Source organism: Panulirus ornatus, chromosome 46 (assembly GCF_036320965.1).
Source record: "Panulirus ornatus isolate Po-2019 chromosome 46, ASM3632096v1, whole genome shotgun sequence".
NCBI lineage: Eukaryota > Metazoa > Arthropoda > Malacostraca > Decapoda > Palinuridae > Panulirus > Panulirus ornatus.
In genome coordinates this window covers 13,950,991-13,966,976 of record NC_092269.1, presented here as the reverse complement: position 1 = coordinate 13,966,976, position 15,986 = coordinate 13,950,991, and the positions used below count along the sequence as shown (strand labels likewise).

The following is a 15,986-nucleotide window of genomic DNA, read 5'->3' as shown; positions in this document are numbered from 1 at the left end:
GGACAGGCTTGTGCGCAGGAGGATGGATGTGCTGGAAAAGATATGTTTGAGGACAATGTGTGGTGTGATGTGGTTTGATCGATTAAGTAACGTAAGGGTAAGAAAGATGTATGGAAATAAAAAGAGCGTGGTTGAGAGAGCAGAAGAGGGTGTTTTGAAATGGTTTGGGCACATGGAGAGAATGAGTGAGGAAAGATTGACCAAGATTATATATGTGTCGGAGGTGGAGGGAACGAGGAGAAGAGGGAGACCAAATTGGAGGTGGAAAGATGGAGTGAAAAAGATTTTGTGTCATCGGGGCCTGAACATGCAGGAGGGTGAAAGGAGGGCAAGGAATAGAGTGAATTGGATCGATGTGGTATACCGGGTTGACATGCTGTCAGTGGATTGAATCAGGGCATGTGAAGCGTCTGGGGTAAACCATGGAAAGCTGTGTAGGTATGTATATTTGCGTGTGTGGACGTATGTATATACATGTGAATGAGGGTGGGTTGGGCCATTTCTTTCGTCTGTTTCCTTGCGCTACCTCGTAAATGCGGGAGACAGCAAAAAAAAAAAGAAAAAAAATATATATATATATATATATTTATATATATATTTTCTTTTTTTTACATACTACTCGCCATTTCCCGCATAAGCGAGGTAGCGTTAAGAACAGAGGCCTGGGCCTTTGAGGGAATATCCTTAAGTGGCCCCCTTCTCTGTTCTTTCTTTTGGAGAAAAAAAAAAAATGAGAGTGGAGGATCTCCAGCCCCCCCGCTCCCTTCCCTTCTAGTCGCCTTCTGCGACACGCAGGGAATACGTGGGAAGTATTCTTTCTCCCCTATCCCCAGGGATAATATACATATATATATATATATATATATATATATATATATATATATATATATATATATATATATATATATATATATATATATATATATATATATATATATATATATATATATATATATATATATATATATTTTTTTTTTCATACTATTCGCCATTTCCCGCGATAGCGATGTAGCGTTAAGAACAGAGGACTGGGCCTTTGAGGGAATACCCTCACCTGGCCCCCTTCTCTGTTCCTTCTTTTGGAAAAAAAAAAAAAAAAAAAAAAACGAGAGGGGAGGATTTCTAGCCCCCCGCTCCCTTCCCTTTTAGTCGCCTTCTACGACACGCAGGGAATACGTGGGAAGTATTCTTTCTCCCCTATCCCCAGGGATATATATATATATATATATATATATATATATATATATATATATATATATATATATATATATATATATATATATATATTTTCTTTCTTTTTTTTATACTTTGTCGCCGTCTCCCGCACCTGCGAGGTAGCGCAAGGAAACAGACGAAAGAAATGGCCCAACCCCCCCATACGCATGTATATACATACGTCCACACACGCAAATATACATACCTACACAGCTTTCCATGGTTTACCCCAGACGCTTCACATGCCTTGATTCAATCCACTGACAGCACGTCAACTCCGGTATACCACATCGCTCCAATTCACTCTATTCCTTGCCCTCCTTTCACCCTCCTGCATGTTCAGGCCCCGATCACACAAAATCTTTTTCACTCCATCTTTCCACCTCCAATTTGGTCTCCCTCTTCTCCTTGCTCCCTCCACCTCCGGCACATATATCCTCTTGGTCAATGTTTCTTCACTCATCCTCTCCATGTGCCCAAACCACTTCAAAACACCCTCTTCTGCTCTCTCAACCACGCTCTTTTTATTTCCACACATCTCTCTTACCCTTACGTTACTCACTCGATCAAACCACCTCACACCACACATTGTCCTCAAACATCTCATTTCCAGCACATCCATCCTCCTGCGCACAACTCTATCCATAGCCCAAGTCTCGCAACCATACAACATTGTTGGAACCACTATTCCTTCAAACATACCCATTTTTGCTTTCCGAGATAATGTTCTCGACTTCCACACATTCTTCAAGGCCCCCAGAATTTTCGCCCCCTCCCCCACCCTATCATCCACTTCCGTTTCCATGGTTCCATCCGCTGCCAGTTCCACTCCCAGATATCTAAAACACTTCACTTCCTCCAGTTTTTCTCCATTCAAACTCACCTCCCAATTGACTTGACCCTCAACCCTACTGTACCTAATAACCTTGCTCTTATTCACATTTACTCTTAACTTTCTTCTTCCACACACTTTACCAGACTCAGTCACCAGCTTCTGCAGTTTCTCACATGAATCAGCCACCAGCGCTGTATCATCAGCGAACAACAACTGACTCACTTCCCAAGCTCCCTCATCCCCAACAGACTTCATACTTGCCCCTCTTTCCAAATCTCTTGCATTTACCTCCCTAACAACCCCATCCATAAACAAATTAAACAACCATGGAGACATCACACACCCCTACCGCAAACCTACATTCACTGAGAACCAATCACTTTCCTCTCTTCCTACACGTACACATGCCTTACATCCTCGATAAAAACTTTTCACTGCTTCTAACAACTTTCCTCCCACACCATATATTCTTAATACCTTCCACAGAGCATCTCTATCAACTCTATCATATGCCTTCTCCAGATCCATAAATGCTACATACAAATCCATTTGCTTTTCTAAGTATTTCTCACATACATTCTTCAAAGCAAACACCTGATCCACACATCCTCTACCACTTCTGAAACCACACTGCTCTTCCCCAATCTGATGCTCTGTACATGCCTTCACCCTCTCAGTCAATACCCTCCCATATAATTTACCAGGAATACTCAACAAACTTATACCTCTGTTATTTGAGCATTCACTCTTATCCCCTTTGCCTTTGTACAATGGCACTATGCACGCATTCCGCCAATCCTCAGGCATCTCACCATGAGTCATACATACATTAAATAACCTTACCAACCAGTCAACAATACAGTCACCCCCTTTTTTAATAAATTCCACTGCAATACCATCCAAACCTGCTGCCTTGCCGGCTTTCATCTTCCGCAAAGCTTTCACTACCTCTTCTCTGTTTACCAAATCATTTTCCCTAACCCTCTCACTTTGCACACCACCTCGACCAAAACACCCTATATCTGCCACTCTATCATCAAACACATTCAACAAACCTTCAAAATACTCACTCCATCTCCTTCTCACATCACCACTACTTGTTATCACCTCCCCATTTGCGCCCTTCACTGAAGTTCCCATTTGCTCCCTTGTCTTACGCAATTTATTTACCTCATTCCAGAACATCTTTTTATTCTCCCTAAAATTTAATGATACTCTCTCACCCTAACTCTCATTTGCCCTTTTTTTCACCTCTTGCACCTTTCTCTTGACCTCCTGTCTCTTTCTTTTATACATCTCCCACTCAATTGCATTTTTTCCCTGCAAAAATCGTCCAAATGCCTCTCTCTTCTCTTTCACTAATACTCTTACTTCTTCATCCCACCACTCACTACCCTTTCTAATCAACCCACCTCCCACTCTTCTCATGCCACAAGCATCTTTTGCGCAATCCATCACTGATTCCCTAAATACATCCCATTCCTCCCCCACTCCCCTTACTTCCATTGTTCTCACCTTTTTCCATTCTGCACTCAGTCTCTCCTGGTACTTCCTCACACAGGTCTCCTTCTCAAGCTCACTTACTCTCACCACCCTCTTCACCCCAACATTCTCTCTTCTTTTCTGAAAACCCATACAAATCTTCACCTTAGCCTCCACAAGATAATGATCAGACATCCCTCCAGTTGCACCTCTCAGCACATTAACATCCAAAAGTCTCTCTTTCGCACGCCTGTCAATTAACACGTAATCCAATAACGCTCTCTGGCCATCTCTCCTACTTACATAAGTATACTTATGTATATCTCGCTTTTTAAACCAGGTATTCCCAATCATCAGTCCTTTTTCAGCACATAAATCTACAAGCTCTTCACCATTTCCATTTACAACACTGAACACCCCATGTATACCAATTATTCCCTCAACTGCCACATTACTCACCTTTGCATTCAAATCACCCATCACTATAACCCGGTCTCGTGCATCAAAACCACTAACACACTCATTCAGCTGCTCCCAAAACACTTGCCTCTCTTGATCTTTCTTCTCAAGCCCAGGTGCATATGCACCAATAATCACCCACCTCTCTCCATCAACTTTCAGTTTTACCCATATTAATCGAGAATTTACTTTCTTACACTCTATCACATACTCCCACAACTCCTGTTTCAGGAGTATTGCTACTCCTTCCCTTGCTCTTGTCGTCTCACTAACCCCTGACTTTACTCCCCAGACATTCCCAAACCACTCTTCCCCTTTACCCTTGAGCTTCGTTTCACTCAGAGCCAAAACATCCAGGTTCCTTTCCTCAAACATACTACCTATCTCTCCTTTTTTCACATCTTGGTTACATCCACACACATTTAGGCACCCCACTCTGAGCCTTCGAGGAGGATGAGCACTCCCCGCGTGTCTCCTTCTTCTGTTTCCCATTTTAGAAAGTTAATACAAGGAGGGGAGGATTTCTGGCCCCCCGTTCCCGTCCCCTCTAGTCGCTCTAGTCGCTTATATATATATATATATATATATATATATATATATATATATATATATATATATATATATATATATATATATATATATATATTTTGGAAAGCATCACAATTTTGCGCGCGATCAAGATATTCCTATGAGTCCGCTTGGAAAAGGAAACACGACAAGTTCCCAAGTGCACTTTCGTGTAATCATCACATCATCAAGGGAGACACAAGAGAGAAATATAAGTCAGTTGACGCATATCGAAGAAACGAATCTAGGACGCCATTTGGTAAACATTTGATTTTCCAAAACATACAACGAGCGTTCATAAACTTATCATTTTACACATTTTATCAACAATAAAGTTATGTTTTCTGTATAGACCATCAATAAAATTAAAATTTTAATTCTTTGTGTATTTAATAATAGAAGATTCAATGATGTTTCTCTTGGTAATCGAGTTAGAATTAATAACTGAGATGGTGTTACTCCAGTGAATAAAATAACCATAGTTTTTAACGTGATTTAAAAAAGGCATTTGATTCTTGTCCAGTTCTTATACTATATCTATGTTGCTTAAGTCTAATAGAAAGATCCTTACCAGGGTGACCAACATACAATTTATCACATTTTCCACAAGGCACTCTATAGATGCATCCAAGAGAATTTTCTGGTGAATTCCTGATTAAGATATTCTTTATAATATCATTGTTGCTAAAGGCAACATTTACATTAAAGGATTTAAGGAATATGGGAAGCAAGGTGAAATTATTATTAAGAGGGAGAAGTGAAAGAAACTTGGTGTCAATGGGAGGTTTAGGCTCAACTCTATAAAATGATTTCTTTCCTAACTTAAGGGATTTATCAACGAAAGATCGAGGGTACTTTAACTTAGATCCAATAGAATATATCTTCTCAAACTCATCATCAATAAACCCTGGACTGAAAATACGTAATGCCCTAAGGAACATAGATTGAAATGATGATAATTTAAGTCTCTCATGTTGAGATGAGTAATAATGAATATTTGAGCATACATTGAGCATACATTCATTTTCTGTATAGGCTAAACTTAAACTTGTTTCCTTGTCTGTGGATCATGCAATCTAAAAATTATAACGTACCATTATTCTCATTTTCTACATATATGAAAACACATAAACAAAATTTTCCAGCAACACCTATAGTGAGTTCAGTAGGCTCCATCACATATAAATTGCCAAAATGGGTACTTCCATTATTAAGCCCTTTGGTGGGTAAGATATCAATTCTAATATCATGAAGAATGTAGATCTACTCAACAAGCTAAACAATACGAATGTTGATTTTTATTTTAAACTAGTTAGCTTTCATGTTTCCTCACTTTTCACTAAAGTTCCATTTTATGACCAATTAGAATATTTATTTGATGTCTTGGATTATATTCATTTACCTGTTTCAAAGGCTAATTTGATTGAAATTATATAATTGTGTATAAAAGACTGAGTATTTCAATTTAATGGGGATTATTATGCTCAAAAATTTGGTGTGGCAATGGGTAACCCTCTATCACATGTACTAAGTAATCTTTATATGGAATTTTTTGAAACAAAATTACTAAAGGATGTCTTACCTTCTAATGTAATTTGGTTTAGGTATGTAGGTGATGTTCTTTGTGTTTGACCAACAAATGAAAATTTACAAATATTTCTCCCCTTACTTAACAATTCAATACCTTCCATCAAATTTACCATAGAAAATGAAAATAATGGTAAGTTACCATTTCTAGATTGCATAATCCATAGACAAGGAAACAAATTTAAGTTTAGCATATACAGACAACTCACCAATGTATCCTCATATATATATATATATATATATATATATATATATATATATATATATATATATATATATATATATATATATATATATATATATATATTTTTATTTCTTATACTTTGTCGCTGTCTCCCGCGTTTGCGAGGTAGCGCAAGGAAACAGACGAAAGAAATGGCCCAACCCCCCCCCCCCCATACACATGTATATACATACGTCCACACACGCAAATATACATACCTACACAGCTTTCCATGGTTTACCCCAGACGCTTCACATGCCTTGATTCAATCCACTGACAGCACGTCAACCCCGGTATACCACATCGCTCCAATTCACTCTATTCCTTGCCCTCCTTTCACCCTCCTGCATGTTCAGGCCCCGATCACACAAAATCTTTTTCACTCCATCTTTCCATCTCCAATTTGGTCTCCCTCTTCTCCTCGTTCCCTCCACCTCCGACACATATATCCTCTTGGTCAATCTTTCCTCACTCATTCTCTCCATGTGACCAAACCATTTCAAAACACCCTCTTCTGCTCTCTCAACCACGCTCTTTTTATTTCCACACATCTCTCTTACCCTTACGTTACTTACTCGATCAAACCACCTCACACCACACATTGTCCTCAAACATCTCATTTCCAGCACATCCATCCTCCTGCGCACAACTCTATCCATAGTCCACGCCTCGCAACCATACAACATTGTTGGAACCACTATTCCTTCAAACATACCCATTTTTGCTTTCCGAGGTAATGTTCTCGACTTCCACACATTCTTCAAGACTCCCAGAATTTTCGCCCCCTCCCCCACCCTATGATCCACTTCCGCTTCCATGTTTCCATCCGCTGCAAGATCCACTCCCAGATATCTAAAACACTTCACTTCCTCCAATTTTTCTCCATTCAAACTCACCTCCCAATTGACTTGACCCTCAACCCTACTGTACCTAATAACCTTCCTCTTATTCAGATTTACTCTTAACTTTCTTCTTTCACACACTTTACCAAACTCAGTCACCAGCTTCTGCAGTTTCTCACATGAATCAGCCACCAGCGCTGTATCATCAGCGAACAACAACTGACTCACTTCCCAAGCTCTCTCATCCAAAACAGACTTCATACTTGCCCCTCTTTCCAAAATTCTTGCATTCACCTCCCTAACAACCCCATCCATAAACAAATTACACAACCATGGAGACATCACACACCCCTGCCGCTAACCTACATTCACTGAGAACCAATCACTTTCCTCTCTTCCTATACGTACACATGCCTTACATCCTCGATAAAAACATTTCACTGCTTGTAACAACTTGCCTCCCACACCAGATATTCTTAATACCTTCCACAAAGCATCTCTATCAACTCTATCACATGCCTTCTCCAGATCCATAAATGCTACATACAAATCCATTTGCTTTTCTAAGTATTTCTCACATACATTCTTCAAAGCACACACCTGATCCACACATCCTCTACCACTTCTGAAACCATACTGCTCTTCCCCAATCTGATGATCTGTACATGCCTTCATCCTCTCAATCAATACCCTCTCATATAATTTACCAGGAATACTCAACAAACTTATACCTCTGTAATTTCAGCACTCACTCTTATCCCCTTTGCCTTTGTGCAATGGCACTATGGAAGCATTCCGCCAATCCTCAGGCACCTCAGCATGAGTCATCCATACATTAAATAACCTTACCAACCAGTCAGTAATACAGTCACTCCCTTTTTTAATAAATTCCACTGCAATACCATCCAAACCTGCTGCCTTGCCGGCTTTCATCTGCCGCAAAGCTTTTACTACCTCTTCTCTGTTTACCAAATCATTTTCCCTAACCCTCTCACTTTGCACACCACCTCGACCAAAACACCCTATATCTGCCACTCTATCATCAAACACATTCAACAAACCATCAAAATACTCACTCCATCTCCTTCTCACATCACCACTACTTGTTATCACCTCCCCATTTGCGCCCTTCACTGACGTTCCCATTTGCTCCCTTGTCTTACGCACTGTATTTACCTCCTCCAGAACATCTTTTTATTCTCCCTAAAATTTAATGATACTCTCTCACACCAACTCTCATTTGCCCTCTTTTTCACCTCTTGCACCTTTCTCTTGACCTCCTGTCTTTCTTTGATACATCTCCCACTCAATTGCATTTTTTCCTTGCAAAAATCGTCCAAATGCCTCTCTCTTCTCTTTCACTAATAATCTTACTTCTTCATCCCACCACTCACTACCCTTTCAAGGGTAAAGGGGAAGAGTGGTTTGGGAATGTCTTGTGAGTAAAGCCAAGGGTTAGTGAGAAGACAAGAGCAAGGGAAGGAGTAGCAGGACACCGGAAACAGGAGTTATGGGAGTATGTGATAAAATGTAAAAAAGTAAATTCTCAATTAATATGATTAAAACTGAAAGTTGATGGAGAGAGATGGGTGATTATTGGTGCATATGCACCTGGGCATGAGAAGAAAGATCGTGAGAGGCAAGTGCTTTGGGAGCAGCTGAATGAGTGTGTTAGTGGTTTTGATGCATGAGACCGGGTTATAGTGATGGGTAATTTGAATGCAAAGGTGAGTAATGTGGCAGTTGAGGGAATAATTGGTATACATGGGGTGTTCAGGGTTGTAAATGGAAATGGTGAAGAGCTTTTAGATTTATGTGCTGAAAAAGGACTGGTGATTGGGAATACCTGGTTTAGAAAGCGAGATATACATAAGTATACGTATGTAAGTAGGAGAGATGGCCAGAGAGCGTTATTGGTGAATTCCTGATTAAGATATTCTTTATAGTATTATTGTTACTAAAGGCAACATTTACATTAAAGGATTTAAGCAACATGGGAAGAAAAAGTGTAATTATCATTAAAAGCGAGAACTAAAAGATTCTTGGTGTCAATTGGAGGTTTGGGCTCAACTCTATAAAATGATTTCTTTACTAACTTAAGGGATTTATCAATGAAAGTTCTAGGGTACTTTAACTTAGATACAATAGAATGTATCTTCTCAAACTCATCATCAATAATCTCTGGACTGCAAATACTTAATGCCCTTAGGAACATAGATTGAAATGATGATAATTTAACGTTGTCATGTTGATATGGGTAATAATGGATATATGAGCATACATTGGTGGGTTTTCTGTATATGCTAAACTTAAACTTGTTTCCTTGTCTATGGATCATGCAATCTAAAAATGTTAACATAAGATATACATAAGTATACTTATGTAAGTAGGAGAGATGGCCAGAGAGCGTTATTGGATTACGTGTTAATTGACAGGCGTGCGAAAGAGAGACTTTTGGATGTTAATGTGCTGAGAGGTGCAACTGGAGGGATGTCTGTTCATTATCTTGTGGAGGCTAAGGTGAAGATTTGTATGGGTTTTCAGAAAAGAAGAGTGAATGTTGGGGTGAAGAGGGTGGTGAGAGTAAGTGAGCTTGAGAAGGAGACCTGTGTGAGGAAGTACCAGGAGAGACTGAGTACAGAATGGAAAAAGGTGAGAACAATGGAAGTAAGGGAAGTGGGGGAGGAATGGGATGAATTTAGGGAATCAGTGATGGATTGCGCAAAAGATGCTTGTGGCATGAGAAGAGTGGGAGGTGGGTTGATTAGAAAGGGTAGTGAGTGGTGGGATGAAGAAGTAAGAGTATTAGTGAAAGAGAAGAGAGAGGCATTTGGACGATTTTTGCAGGGAAAAAATGCAATTGAGTGGGAGATGTATAAAAGAAAGAGACAGGAGGTCAAGAGAAAGGTGCAAGAGGTGAAAAAAAGGGCAAATGAGAGTTGGGGTGAGAGAGTATCATTAAATTTTAGGGAGAATAAAAAGATGTTCTGGAATGAGGTAAATAAATTGCGTAAGACAAGGGAGCAAATGGGAACTTCAGTGAAGGGCGCAAATGGGGAGGTGATAACAAGTAGTGGTGATGTGAGAAGGAGATGGAGTGAGTATTTTGAAGGTTTGTTGAATGTGTTTGATGATAGAGTGGCAGATATAGGGTGTTTTGGTCGAGGTGGTGTGCAAAGTGAGATGGTTAGGGAAAATGATTTGGTAAACAGAGAAGAGGTAGTGAAAGCTTTGCGGAAGATGAAAGCCGGCAAGGCAGCAGGTTTGGATGGTATTGCAGTGGAATTTATTAAAAAAGGGGGTGACTGTATTGTTGACTGGTTGGTAAGGTTATTTAATGTATGTATGACTCATGGTGAGGTGCCTGAGGATTGGCGGAATGCGTGCATAGTGCCATTGTACAAAGGCAAAGGGGATAAGAGTGAATGCTCAAATTACAGAGCTATAAGTTTGTTGAGTATTCCTGGTAAATTATATGGGAGGGTATTGATTGAGAGGGTGAAGGCATGTACAGAGCATCAGATTGGGGAAGAGCAGTGTGGTTTCAGAAGTGGTAGAGGATGTTTGGATCAGGTGTTTGCTTTGAAGAAAGTATGTGAGAAATACTTAGAAAAGCAAATGGATTTGTATGTAGCATTTATGGATCTGGAGAAGGCATATGATAGAGTTGATAGAGATGCTCTGTGGAAGGTATTAAGAATATATGGTGTGGGAGGAAAGTTGTTAGAAGCAGTGAAAAGTTTTTATCGAGGATGTAAGGCATGTGTACGTGTAGGAAGAGAGGAAAGTGATTGGTTCTCAGTGAATGTAGGTTTGCGGCAGGGGTGTGTGATGTCTCCATGGTTGTTTAATTTGTTTATGGATGGGGTTGTTAGGGAGGTAAATGCAAGAGTTTTGGAAAGAGGGGCAAGTATGAAGTCTGTTGGGGATGAGAGAGCTTGGGAAGTGAGTCAGTTGTTGTTCGCTGATGATACAGCGCTGGTGGGTGATTCATGTGAGAAACTGCAGAAGCTGGTGACTGAGTTTGGTAAAGTGTGTGGAAGAAGAAAGTTAAGAGTAAATGTGAATAAGAGCAAGGTTATTAGGTACAGTAGGGTTGAGGGTCAAGTCAAGTGGGAGGTGAGTTTGAATGGAGAAAAACTGGAGGAAGTGAAGTGTTTTAGATATCTGGGAGTGGATCTGGCAGCGGATGGAACCATGGAAGCGGAAGTGGATCATAGGGTGGGGGAGGGGGCGAAAATTCTGGGGGCCTTGAAGAATGTGTGGAAGTCGAGAACATTATCTCGGAAAGCAAAAATGGGTATGTTTGAAGGAATAGTGGTTCCAACAATGTTGTATGGTTGCGAGGCGTGGGCTATGGATAGAGTTTTGCGCAGGAGGATGGATGTGCTGGAAATGAGATGTTTGAGGACAATGTGTGGTGTGAGGTGGTTTGATCGAGTGAGTAACGTAAGGGTAAGAGAGATGTGTGGAAATAAAAAGAGCGTGGTTGAGAGAGCAGAAGTGGGTGTTTTGAAGTGGTTTGGGCACATGGAGAGGATGAGTGAGGAAAGATTGACCAAGAGGATATATGTGTCGGAGGTGGAGGGAGCAAGGAGAAGAGGGAGACCAAATTGGAGGTGGAAAGATGGAGTGAAAAAGATTTTGTGTGATCGGGGCCTGAACATGCAGGAGGGTGAAAGGAGGGCAAGGAATGGAGTGAATTGGAGCGATGTGGTATACCGGGGTTGACGTGCTGTCAGTGGATTGAATCAAGGCATGTGAAGCGTCTGGGGTAAACCATGGAAAGCTGTGTAGGTATGTATATTTGCGTGTGTGGACGTATGTATATACATGTGTATGGGGGGGGTTGGGCCATTTCTTTCGTCTGTTTCCTTGCGCTACCTCGCAAACGCGGGAGACAGCGACAAAGTATAAAAAAAAAAACCATTACTTTCATTTTCTACAGTGAATTTGATGGAAGGTACTAAATTGTTAAGTAAGGGGAGAAATATTTGTAAATTTTCATTTGTTGGCCAAACACAAAGAACATCATCTACAGACCTAAACCAAATTGCATTAGAAGGTAAGATATCCTTTAGTAATTTTGTTTCAAAAAAATCCAAATAAAGATTACTTAGTACAGGTGAAAGAGGGTTACCCATTGCCATACCAAATTTTTGAGCATAATAATCTCCATTAAATTGAAATACACAGTCTTTTATACACAATTTTATCAGTTCGATGAAATTAGACTTTGAAACAGGTAATTGAATATCATCCAAGACATCAAATATATATTCTAAAAGGGCATCAACTGGAACTTTAGTGAAAAGTTAGGAAACATCAAGTACCCGAGAACTTTCATTGATATATCCCTTAAGTTAGCAAAGAAATCATTTTATAGAGTTGAGCCCAAACCTCCCGTTGACACCAAGAATCTTTTAGTTCTCCATTTTGATAATAATTTCACTTTGCTTCCCATGTTGCTTAAATCCTTTAATGTAAATGTTGCCTTTGGCAACAGTAATACTATAAAGAATATCTTAATCAGGAATTCACCAGAAAATTCTCTTGGTTGCATCCATAAACATCTATAAACATCTCATCTCATAAACATCTCATTTCCAGCACATCCACCCTCCTGCACACAACTGTATCCCTAGCCCACGCCTTGGAGCAATACAGAATTTTTGGAACCACTATTCCTTCAAACATAGCCATTTTTGCTTTCCGATATAATGTTCTCGACTTCCACACATTCTTCAAGACTCACAGAATTTTCGCCCCCTCCCACACCCTATGAATCAATTCCGCTTCCATGGTTCCATCCGCTGACAGATCCCTTCCCAGATATCTAAAACACTTTACTTCCTCCAGTTTTTCTCCATTCAAACTTACATCCCAATTGACTTGACTCTCAACCCTACTGTATCTAATAACCTTGATCTTATTCACATTTACTCTTAACTTTCTTCTTTCACACTCTTTATCAAACTCAGTCACGAGCTTTTACAATTTCTCACATGAATCAGCTACCAGCGCTGTATCATCAGCGAGCAACAACTGACTTATTTCCCAAGCTCTCTCATCCACAACATACTGCATACTTGCCAATCTTTCCAAAACTCTTGCATTCACCTCCCTAACAACCCCATCCATAAACAAATTAAACAACCATGGAGACATCACACACCCTTGCCGCAAACTTACATTCACTGAGAACCAATCACTTTCCTCTCTTCCTACACGTACACATGCCTTACATCCTCGATAAAAGCTTTTCACTGCTTCTAACAACTTGCCTCCCACACCATATATTCTTGATACGTTCCACAGAGAATCTCTATCAACTCTATCACATGCCTTCTCCAGATCCATAAATGTTACATACAAATCCTTTTGCTTTTCTAAGTATTTCTCACATACATTCTTCAAAGCAAACACCTGATCCACACATCCTCTACCATTTCTGAAACCACACTGCTCTTCCCCAGTCTGATGCTCTGTACATGCCTTCACCCTTTCAATCAATACCCTCCCATACAATCTACCAGGAATACTTAACAAACTTATACCTCTGTAATTTGAGCACTCAATTTTATCCCCTTTGCCTTTGTACAATGGTACTATGCAATCATTCCGCCAATCCTCAGGCACCTCACCATGAATCATACATACATTAAATAACCTAATCAACCAGTCAACAATACAGTCACCCCTTCTTTAATAAATTCCACAGCAATACCACCCAAACTTCCTGCATTGCCGGCTTTAATCTTCCGCAAAGCTTTTACTACCTCTTCTCTGTTTACCGAATCATTTTCCCCAACCCTCTCACTTTGCACACCACCTCGACCAAAACACCCTATATCTGCCACTCTATCATCAAACACATTCAACAAACCTTTGAAATACTCACTTCATATCCTTCTCACATCACGACTACTTGTTATCACTTCCCCATTAGCCCCCTTCACTGAAGTTCCTATTTGCTCCCTTGTCTTACGCACTTTATTTACCTCCTTCCAAAACATCTTTTTATTCTCCCTAAAATCTAATGATACTCTCTCACCCATACTCTCATTTGCCCTCTTTTTCACCTTTTGCACGTTTCTCTTGACCTCCTGCCTCTTACTTTCATACATCTCCCAATCATTTGCATTTTTTCACTGTAAAAATCGTCCAAATGCCTCTCTCTTCTCTTTCACTAATAATCTTACTTCTTCATCCCAACACTCACTACCCTTTCTAATCTGCCCACCTCCCACACTTCTCATGCCACAAGCATCTTTTTGCGCAAGCCGTTGCTGCTTCCCTAAATATATCCCATTCATCCCCCACTCCCCTCACCTCCTTTGTTCCTACCTTTTTCCATTTTGTACTCAGTCTCTTCTGGTACTTCCTCATACAAGTCTCCTTCCCAAGCTCACTTACTCTCACCAATCTCTTCACCTCAACATTCTCTCTTATTTCCTGAAAACCCCCACAAATCTTCGCCTTCGCCACCACAAGATAATGATCAGACATCCCTCCAGTTGCACATCTCAGCATATTAACATTCAAAAGTCTCTCTTTCGCCCGCGTATCAATTAACACGTAATCCAATAACGCACTCTGGCCATCTCTCCTACTTACATACGTATATTCATTTATATCTCGCTTTTTAAACCAGGTATTCCCAATCACCATTCCTTTTTCAGCACGTTAATCTACAAGCTCTTCACCATTTCCATTTACAACACTGAACACCCCACATATACCAATTATTCCCTCAACTGCTACTTTACTCACCTTTGCATTCAAATCACCCATCAGTATAACCCAGTCTTGAGCATCGAAACCACGAACACACTCATTCAGCTGCTCCCAAAACACTTGCCTCTCTGATCTTTCTTCTCATGCCCAGGTGCATATGCACCAATAATCACCCATCTCTCTCCATCAACTTTCAGTTTCACCCATATCAATCTAGAAAGTACTTTCTTACACTCTGTCACATACTCCCACAACTCCTGTTTCATGAGTAGTGCTACTCCTTCCTTTGCTCTTGTCCTCTCACTAACCCCTGACTTTACTCCCAAGACATTCCCAAACCATTCTTCCCCTTTACCCTTGAGCTTCGTTTCGCTTAGAGCCAAAACATCCAGGTTCCTTTCCTCAAACTTACTAGATATCTCACCTTTTTTCTTATACTGGTTACATCTACACACATTTAGACACCCCAATCTGAGCCTTCGAGGGAGGATGAGCACTCCCAGCGTGACTCCTTCTTCTGTTTCTCCTTTTAGAAAGTTAAAATACAAGGAGGGGAGGATTTCTTGTCCCCCGCTCCCGTCCCCCTTAGTCGCCTTCTACGACACGTGAGGAATGAGTGGGAAGTATTCTTTCTCCCCTATCCCCAGGGGATAGATTTGCATAATTACAATAAGCATAGGATCGTTCATATCTTAGTGTAACAATGATAATCATCAACTTACCGTAAGGACGAGGAAGCTGCGCTAGAGCCAGAAAGAAATGTACAGCCAGGAAGAAGAGCTCACACACTACAGAAGTAACCATCTCTGTCATATTCACTTCTATAAGCAAGATAAGGAGGATAAAGAGAAAGCAGTAATACATAATATGTTCTTCCTACACACCTCATTGTTTACAGGTAGTTATTAGTTTATATCTCCGAAAGATAATCGTAACTAAAGTTGTGTTGATACGTTATAGAAATTCACTGCTTAAGATATTTTTTGAGATACTCTACAAAAGATGTTTGCAGAGGCATAGGAACTACCTTCTAGAACAT

The 15,986-nt window shown here is 40.2% G+C and overlaps 1 protein-coding gene across 1 annotated transcript in view; it reads right to left on the bottom strand.

The window, feature by feature from the left end:
- LOC139763312 (probable glutamate receptor) overlaps nucleotides 1–15,760 on the bottom strand; it is a 244,468-nt gene extending 228,708 nt beyond the window's left edge. The window contains exon 1 of the mRNA XM_071689334.1: nucleotides 15,670–15,760. Coding sequence (XP_071545435.1) covers nucleotides 15,670–15,760 — 91 coding nt within the window. The remainder of the gene's footprint in view (nucleotides 1–15,669) is intronic.
- Between the last annotated feature and the right edge of the window lie 226 nt (nucleotides 15,761–15,986).